General features: G+C 50.5%; 1 protein-coding gene across 1 annotated transcript; it reads right to left on the bottom strand.

The window, feature by feature from the left end:
• Positions 1-5,407: 5,407 nt before the first annotated feature.
• On the bottom strand, positions 5,408-7,046 carry LOC100217015 (uncharacterized). Its single transcript, NM_001143391.2, has one exon. The coding sequence runs from the start codon at positions 7,023-7,025 to the stop codon at positions 5,649-5,651; it is 1,377 nt and encodes a 458-aa protein (NP_001136863.2). The 5' UTR covers positions 7,026-7,046; the 3' UTR covers positions 5,408-5,648.
• Positions 7,047-9,625: the final 2,579 nt, after the last annotated feature.

Genomic DNA, 9,625 nt, shown 5'->3' with positions numbered 1-9,625 from the left:
TTGCTCCTTTTATTCATCCTTACAATTTGGGTCTTACACCTGGCATCTAGTGGGGCGAGGCGGTACTCACGATATGCTATGTCCTGAACAGGGTACCGCCTCGCAACCGTGAGGCCACGCCCTATGAAGGATTTAAAGGAAGGACGCCAGATCTTTCGCATCTTCGGACTTGGGGCTGCCTTGCAAAGGTGAATGTCCCGTTGCCGAAGAAGAGAAAGTTAGGCTCTAAGACCGTAGACTGTGTCTTCCTGGGTTATGCACATAACAGTGCAACTTATAGATTTCTAGTGGTCCATTCTGAAACAAGCGAAGTTGCTGTAAATGTAATAATGGAGTCTCGAGATGTGACATTCTTTGAGAGCATCTTCCCTATGCGGGATAAGGAAGTAGTAGCCCCAGATGGTCCATCTCGGACATATTCTCTACCCTCGAGTGTCCATGACCAGACTCCAGATTTGGAGTTAAGGAGGAGTAAGAGACAAAGGACTAAAAAAGTCTCTGGGTGATGATTATATTATTTATCTAGTGGGTGAAGAACCACGCTCCCTCACAGATGCATATACATCTCCAGATGTAGAGTACTGGAGGGAGGTTGTCCGTAGCGAGATGGATTCAATCATCTCAAACGGAACCTAGGAGATAACTGATCTCCCGGCTGGTTGCAAGCCTGTGGGCTGCAAATGGATCTTTAGGAGGAAGAGGAGACCCGATGGTACTATTGAAAAGTACAAGGGTCGTCTTGTGGCTAAGGGTTTTACTCAAAAGAAAGAGGAGGATTATTTTGATACTTATTCTCTGGTGGTTTGATTGCCCACAATCCGTGTGCTTTTAGCGTTGGCTGCTGCTTATAAACTTCTTGTTCATCAAATGGACGTAAATACAACATTCCTTAATGGAGAGCTAGAATAGGAAATTTATATGCAGCAACCAGAAGGATTTGTGGTTAAAGGTCAAGAGAGCAAAGTGTGTCGCTTGATTAAATCCTTATATATGGTCTTAAGCAAGCTCCCAGACAATGGCATGAGAAGTTTAATAATACTCTGACCATTGTCGGGTTTTGTGTAAACGAAGCCGACAAGTGTGTGTATTATCACTTCTCTGGGGGCAAAGGTGTCATCACGTGTTTATACGTTGATGACATATTGATATTTGGGACTGATTTGGAGGCTATCATGGAGACAAAAATATTCCTCTCCAAGAACTTTGATATGAAGGACTTGGGTGAAGCTAATGTAATATTGAACATCAAGCTAATAAAGGGTGAGGATGGGATTACTTTGTCACAATCCCATTATGTGGAAAAGGTCCTGACTCGCTTTGGACATATGGATTGTAAACCAGTCACCACGCCCTATGATCCATCCTACACGCTCAGTAAACATGAAAGCGAGCCTGTGAACCAGCTACTATATTCGCAGATCATCGGATCTCTCATGTACCTGAGCAGTGCAACTAGACCAGATATCTCATATGCAGTATGCAGACTGGCTCGTTATTCGGCCAGTCCAGGAGATAGACACTGGGTAGCCTTGTACAGAGTGCTTCGGTATTTGAAGGGAGCGATGAATCTTGGTATTAAATATACCGGATTTCCGTCAGTACTTGAAGGATTCAGTGATGCAAACTGAATCTCTGACTCAGATCAAATGAAGTCTACAAGTGGCTATGTGTTCACTTTAGCTGGTGGGCCGTGTCGTGGAGATCGTCTAAACAAACAGTATCAACACGTTCCACCAAGGAGGCTGAATTAGTTGCTCTTGATTCAACAACATTGGAGGCTGAATGGTTGAGAGACCTGTTGTCGGTCCTTCCAATGCTAGCAAAGCCGATACCGGCTATCCTAGTATACTGTGACAACACTTCTGTGTTACTGAAAGTGAACAGTAGAAAGGACAACCAAAAATCCTTGAGGCATATCAGAAGACGACTTGATTCATGTCGGCATGCTAGAGAGACGGGTGTAATAACCGTAGATTACATCGAGTCTGAAAGGAACCTTGCTGATCCTTTCACCAAAGGGCTGGCTCAAAAGCCAATCCAAGCAGCGTGCATGGGAATGGGACTCGTACCTTGTTAGCGGTTTCACCTACGGATAACTGTTATGTGTGACCGGAGGTCCTGAGATCCAGGCTCTAGGAAACGAAGCATTGTGGAACCAACAGCACAAAAGACAAAGAGTCTCATGAGATGTTGTGCTCTGTCTGTATGGCAGGTTGAGCGATATGCTCTTAATGAAGTCAATGCTATAAGCAGGGAAATTGTCCTACAGAATTTCCTTAATGATTTCACCTATATGAGCTGACTGTGGGGTCACAGTCCGGGAGAGAATGGAGTTTTCTCTCTAGTGAGCTCATGTATAGATATTAAAGGGCATGACCGTAACGCCCTACCCCGTAAGAGAAGCAGATAATCTGCCTAGTACTATGTGACTTTTGTGCGAAGATTCTCACACTAGGGTTTGTGGATCAAGGTGTAGTTCTCCGCTTACTCGTGCAGGGTTGGAGTACACTGGGATAGGCTTTGGTTCAAACCTAACAAGTACCTCTACCGAAAAGTAGTATATAAACAGTACGGGAGCTCAGTGACATTGATCATAAAATGAGAGTGAAAATGGTGGGGATTGCTGTTTGTTTAAGGGATTTTCCCTTTATTTAAAAAAAGAGGAAGCAGGCCAGCCAAGTGGGCCGCATCAAGGCCCGGTTGACCGAGCAGCCCACCGGTTGGCTGGTTCCTAGGACTCGTCGAGGAGCTGGTTGGAAAACGCAGCACATACGCAGGACGCGCGCGGGGAAGCAGATGGCGACGCTCCTCTCTGCTTGGCGGTTCGTTCGACTCTCGGGCGATTTCCACGCCATCCCTGCGCAACTTCCTGGCGGTCGTCTCCTTAAGATGGGCGAGCTCTCCCCTGGCATTTTTGTTGGTTTGCTCTGTTGTTCTTCCTCCTCTCTCCTGGCTTGCTGATCCAGTGACGAATTCTACCGATTCGCTCTGGTGTGCATCTCACTGTTAAGCAAGTAGAAGATGGAAGATTTGCCTCTGCGCTCCTCGAGTTTGGCAGAGCACAGTTGTCGGAATCGTGCATCTGTGTGGTGTTGCGGTTCTTCTCTGGTCTCTGTCCACCATGACCTGGTGTTTGGGCTCCCTGCTGCGCGGTGTTCCTCTTCTCGGGCTGGTGCCGTGGACGTCTCCCTCGGCTCCGGCAGCGGCTCTAGTATCTCCGTCAACCTCCCACCGTGCAGGTCCGAACGTGGGCGGCGGAATTGGTTTTCTGGGACAGAACCTTGTTTTCGCTGAGCTGGTCTTCCCACGTAGACAATCTACGTGTTGTGAGTTACCCGTTGCCTCTCTATATTTGTTGAGTAATTTTGTGCAATCTGCTAGTAATATTTACTTGGGTGTGACTGCACAATTTGTGAGCGGATTTGATTGCTCAATGATGATAGCGGTGTAGTGAGACGACGTGACAATATAAGTTTTAGTGTGATATTATTTTCAGCAGTAATATTATGTATGCTTAGTAATTCCTTTCACTATTGTGCAAGCTGATTATTTAAGTTCATTATTATTCTTTAATTTTTGTGCACACTGTTTTGATTTTGATATTCATGCTTGAATTCTAGGCTTATAATATTTGTTCTAAAACCCTGATTTGGTAAGGTAGGACTGTCACGTTAGTCGAAGATCTCTGATCACCACTTAGCGCTGGAAGGCTGTCTAGTGCAGCAACCCGCTATTTTGTGAGCAATATCTTAATATAAACAATTATGTTTATGTGTTTAATCTGCCTTTTTCATCTACAAGCCATGTTTAATTTATAAATGGATCTGAGTAGCTATGTTTCATGTTTCCATTTAATGGAGTTGCCACTGTTCGTTGTTGTTATAATTATATATAACATTTATCTGAGTTTTATGCCTGTTTTATTTAGAATTAAAATATTTAATATATTTAAATATGATGGAAGCATGTCACTTATTTCTCTAAAATTACAACATTACTCACTTAGCCATAAAATAAGGGTACTTCCATATTCTAAGATCATTCTCAGTGTTGGTGTTAGTTAGGTTTCTTATTTGTGTTTCCAAAATGAAATCTTGGTTGAAATAGTCTATCATGGAAGAGAGTTTTATTCAGTGCGATTTCATAATAAATAACATGAAAGAGATACTATATCTAGGTAATATTATAGATATGGTTTCATCCTCATAAATCTTTATTTTTTATCCATTAATCATTCGTTACATCATCTAAATCATTGACATGACACAACATTGAGAATAAAACTCTCGTGAAACACTCGGCGAGAATGCTCTAAGAAAATTAACTAAATACTCCTCCTAAGATTATCCTAATATGAAATGATTGTACCTTGGTAATAGAGAGCTAGAAAAGGCTACAAATGCGAGGGTTTTTATTTACACTTGATAAACCATCGCATAAGAGTTTTTTTTATTTTTTATGATGTGACAACATTTTTTAAAGAAAAATATAAGTGATTTTTTTGCACAGTGTCAATTCTCCATGATTCTCGAAATTAAGACTATATGAAATAATAAAACAAAACCTTTTTTTATTAAAAATGGGTGTTTCATCCAAGTCTTAGTTTATCCATAAGCCATTACATACACAACGTTGTAGCACCTCTCAGCCACTTGGTACTTCTAGGTACCGCTTAAACTAGAAGATCAAGTTATGTTTTTTTTTTTCGAAAAAGGTGTACCTTATTCATCGAGGTTAGTTCTCGATCGCCTAGTTTTACAAAGTTTACTTCTTATTTTCCTAACTGGCAAATTTATCCCTCGGAAGATCAGTTCTTGATTGCCTAATTTTACAAAGTTCGTTGAACGGGAAAGGGAAAAAAAAAGAAAGAAAGAAAATCACTTGGTGGACACGAACATCTGTCTCTGTCTGAACCCTGAATCTGGCACAACACTACACCCCACAGTCGAGACGCGCACGCTCAGAATACAAATGGATCCGTGCTGTGGCCCGGCCCAACGCCATTGTGCTGCACCTGCAGTGCTGCCACGGCCGGTGCCAGTGGCAGTGCGACGCAAGACCAGCAGGGAATGGCAGATAACCAGCAAAACGATGGGGAAACAAGGGCGGCCGCGGGCCAGCCGGAGCCGGAGGAGGAATGCCTTTAACGGTTTCCGAGGCGGCGGCAAGCACGACCTCCTTTAAGGACCAATCACGTGCAGTGGACGGGCCCGAGCCTAGTACCACCGGTGTCGGAGCCGGAGCCGGAGCCGCGCGAGGCGAGACCGGCCAGCCATGGCCGTGTCAAACCTCTTGGCCTCCGCCTTGTGTTGTCGTGCCTCCGTCTCTCCCCACGGTCCAAAAGAGCATGGAGAGTTGACACAAAGTGGTCCTTGTGTCTGGAAAGAGACACTAGAGAGGCCCGACAGCAGGATTAGAACGTGTTTCCCTCCAAATTTAGGTCGAACCATATATGCTGATGGAACCACAAATAACTCACGGAAGGAAAAGAAACCCTCGTGACTTGACTGGACTGGACATGCGAGATGATGTCCAATCCCCAAAATGAACAAGAACGACAGATTACATTACAATACACCAAGATTTATGGCACAAGAACGAACCCCAGACGAGGAACATGCAGATTAGACAAAAGAACCTGGCGCCTCCTAGTACAGGCGGAGCACGCTGCCGGCCTTGGTCGGCAGGCCGGCTCCGCGTGGCCGCCCAGTGCCGCTCCGCATCGGCGTCAGGTAGAAACGCAGCATGCCGTTGTCCGCCGTGGCGGCGCGCCCGGGCGAGTAGCGCGCGCTGCGGTTCCGCTCCAGCTGCGCGTGCGGCTCCTCCCTCCGCCTCACGCTGGCGTCCACGTAGCTGCTGCTGCGCCTGGAGCTGCCGAGCCCGCCGCTGTTGCTGCTGAACGAGCTGCGCGCGCTCAGGCTGCTGTTGCACCGCTGCACCTTGGGGTTGGCTCCGCGGACGCGCAGGTCCGGCCACGGCTCGGAGAAGGAGCGGTCGGCGATGTCCGACGGGCCCCCGCCCCTGCGCCCGGCGGCGCGGCGGTGGATGAGCCCCCAGAGGCTCCACGCCTTGCGCCACCGCCGTGGCTTCTTGGCGGGGCCGGACCCGGACAGCGCCGCCTCCAGGCTCGCGGAGATGTCCTCGATGAGGGAGTTGGAGCTGAAGCCGCGGTCGAGCAAGTCCTCCGCGTGGTGGAAGTGGTAGAACTCTGAACCGCCAACTGGGGACACCCTCCCATTTATTACCGCGGGCGCCATAGGCCTTGGATCCGTCACCTCGAATGACGGCCTGCGTACGGAGCTTGATCGTTCCAGGCTCCGCCGCCTGCGGCTGGAGGAGTCCAGGTAGTAGTCTCTGGTCTGCAAGGACCCACCTGGCGGCTCGGGGTCGAAGTCGTCTTCCACAGGGATTTGGCCGTCGGAGCGCTCGACGATGTCGGCCGGTGTGTCCTCCAGGACGGACAGGATGGGAGGGAGGCGGGAGAGCGGCGGAGGCGCGCGCCCGAGGCCAATGCCGGCGCCGGCGCCGGCGCCGAACAGGTATCCATCCCACGACGCGCGGGGCTCGTCCCACGAGAAGCCGGCGTCATCGATGGACATGCGCGAGGCGTCCAGGGAGAAACGCGGGTCGGTGTCGCACGAGCGCCGCCCACCGGCGAGCTCGGTGCCTGCCTCCCCACGGAGGCGGCTCCGGCCAAAGAACGACGCTTTAGAGCGCTTCTCCGGAGGGGGCATTGCCGCTGCCGCGCCCTTGCTCAAGGTAGCCTCCTTCTTGAGCTTCTGCTTGCGGCGCCACTTGTGCCACTTCTTGCTGAACACGGAGGCGGCCCAGAAGCTCCCGGCGATCTCTTTCAGGTCTTTGGGCGAAGCCTTCTTGTTCTCCGCCGACTCCAGATCGATGTGGTCCTTGATGGCCTTACCTCCCTGGGCCGCCGCATTGCTCTCGGCTGCCACCTCGCCGGAAATGTCCATCGGGACGACGGCAGGGCCCTCCTCGACCACCGGGACTATCTCGTCGGGCTCCATGACCACTGGGATGTCTTCGTCCAAGAAATCGTCAGGGATGCACGGTGCCGCGTCGACGGCGAGCGCAGCCATGGCGGTGGATGAGGAGGCTGGGAATGCGCGGAACGCCGTGCCGTCGCGGACGCGGTCACGGTCGTCCTGGTGGAACAGCGCCCACAGCGTGCTGCGCCCCCGCACGTCACACGAATGCCGCTGCGGCTCGTCCGCCCTGGCGACCTCCGCCGCGGCCAGAGCGTCGCCGCCGCGGCCGCACGAGAACGACTTGCAGCGCCGGAGGTCCGGCGGCTGCGCGGGGCCGGACGCAGACGAGCTGCCGGCGGCGAACGGCCTGGCGAACAGGGACCGGATGGCCGATGTGGACTTGCGCCCCGGCGCGGAGGCGGCGGCGGCGGACGCCTCGAGACCGTGGAGGCGCTCGCGCAGGCACGCGGCGCAGAAGCCGGTGAACGTCTCGCCCGGGTGCAGGTCGCAGCTGGTCGACACTGAGCGGCGCGCGGGCGGCGCCGGCGGGTCCATGTGCAGCGTCGTCATCGGCCCCCGGGTGTCACTCCCCACCCCACCCCGCCCCCCCACACCCACACACCTCTGATGTCACTGTGCGGCTAGCTAGTACAGTTGCGCCATTGCGCTCGTGCTGGTGCGTGAGGAGGGAGCTGCCGGTGCGCCAGGTCTCGGTTTTAAGTAGAGAGGCGTATCGGACAGGGTAAAAGGGTGAAAAGAGCGAGGAGGGAGAGGAAAGTGAAAGTTAAAGGCAAAGAAAGAATCACGGGCCCCGGCGGGGCCAAGCCTTTTGGCTCTTGCCGTCTTGCGGGCTCTCTCACCATTCTCCTCGCTTGCTTCTTCTTCCTCTCTCGATATCTCTCTCTCCAACTTCTCTCTATAGCTCCTTGTCTCCTTTTGCTTTGTGTAGTAGTTCTGCCGTTCTTGGGTTCGTCGTACGCGTTCGCAAATGCGATGGTGTGGGGATTTGCCCTGACGGCTATTGCTTGTCTCTTTGCAGGTAATCTCTGAGCGCAAACGGGATGGTGTGGGGATTTGCCCTGACGCGCAGTAACATCAGTTTGATGGCCTTGCAACCTCACTGCCACTCTCATCATATTTAGCTGGTTTTACTCTTCCTATCGACGCATGCCTAGCTGACTCCATGTTCTTCTTATTGAGCGCCTTCTGTCAGAGGCATACGAATGAGTCGATGATGCCAGACTGCGAGTGCGAGAAACAGTGAACACCCCTCAGAATCATGCAGACGCATTCATATGGTAATCGTAGCTGAAGCTCTTATTATCAGAAGAAGAAAAAAACATACAGAATTGCAACTGATTGCAGACGCCTACTAGTCCCACAAAGTACAGCTTTAGTACAAGCACTGCGGTCATATATATTCTCAGCTTTAGTACAGCTTTGCTCGCTCATCCAGTTCCTCTCTTTCTCCCACACACACACACACATACCCTGCAATAATCTACAGGTTGCCTGTCCGAGCGTCCGTCCTACCGGGATTTGCCTGATCTGAAACCGATTATGTGGGCATGCATAGCATAAGCTGCACGCGCGTAGTAAAAACACATCGCTTTGCAAGACGCAGCTAGCAAACGGCCAAGGATGCCGATGCCTAGGCATGGACATTGAAGTAGTGCAAGTAATTGGCTCCATTATTAACTACTACTACTACTATAATTCTCTTACTAGCCCGGCAGGCGGCAGGCACATTTTTTTGGGAAGATAGCCCGGTACAAGAATGCCCATGAGAGAAGACTTCGACTGGAATGGAAGGAGAAAAGATTCACCATGGATTTCTGATTCCAGTTCAATTTCACCTTATCCTGTCAAAGCAGTTAGAAAAGCTTCAGCATCATGCTCTAAGTAGCTTTTGTTGACAAGGGTGTTGAGGAGGCAAGCTGCGCTTTTCCGAGCTTAGCTTTTCCTTTCTACCCCCATTTCCCAGCCCCCACATGCTTAGGGGTTAACCGGTAAGTTTCCTAACAGCTAGCCAAAGGAGGGAATGAAACACCAGACGATCTGTCCTACGTACTAGGCTGAGAGAAAGACAGACACACGGGTGGATAAGGATTACTGAAGCCCGCTGGCTTAACCATGGCGCAGACCTAGGAGAGGTTATTAGCAGCCAGCTTTTTGGTTACGGCGATCTAGGCACATGACAGGAGACCGGAGTTGTCGCCTTTCTCGAGCTTAGAAAACGATCGTAAACCTCGCTCGGTACCTCCTCTTTTGTTCGCTTTTGCTCCCGCACTACCTTGGCCGATCACACACACACACACACAATAGTCGCCACCCCACGCATGTGCGCGATGCGCCTGCCTGTACGTCCCTTTGTTTTTTATCTAAGACTTTGGTGTGCCCTTGTCTGATAGCAAGTACTATCTAGATTATTGCTTTGGTTGCTGCAATGGTATTGGTAAAATGGAAACGGAATCCGTTCGAAACCGCATGTCTTATCGCAACGTGCTCAACTTCGAATTCTGTTTTCCATTTTGCGTTACGGGTTCATCGGACAACACCGGCGTGCAGCGAGATGGTTGGACTGATGCCTTTTGTGTACTCGTAGGTTCAGTTTAGCCCACCACATGAAAACATGGCCC

This window comes from Zea mays, chromosome 8, assembly GCF_902167145.1.
Source record: "Zea mays cultivar B73 chromosome 8, Zm-B73-REFERENCE-NAM-5.0, whole genome shotgun sequence".
NCBI lineage: Eukaryota > Viridiplantae > Streptophyta > Magnoliopsida > Poales > Poaceae > Zea > Zea mays.
The sequence above is the reverse complement of the archived record's forward strand: the minus strand, read 5'-3'. Positions and strand labels throughout refer to the sequence as shown.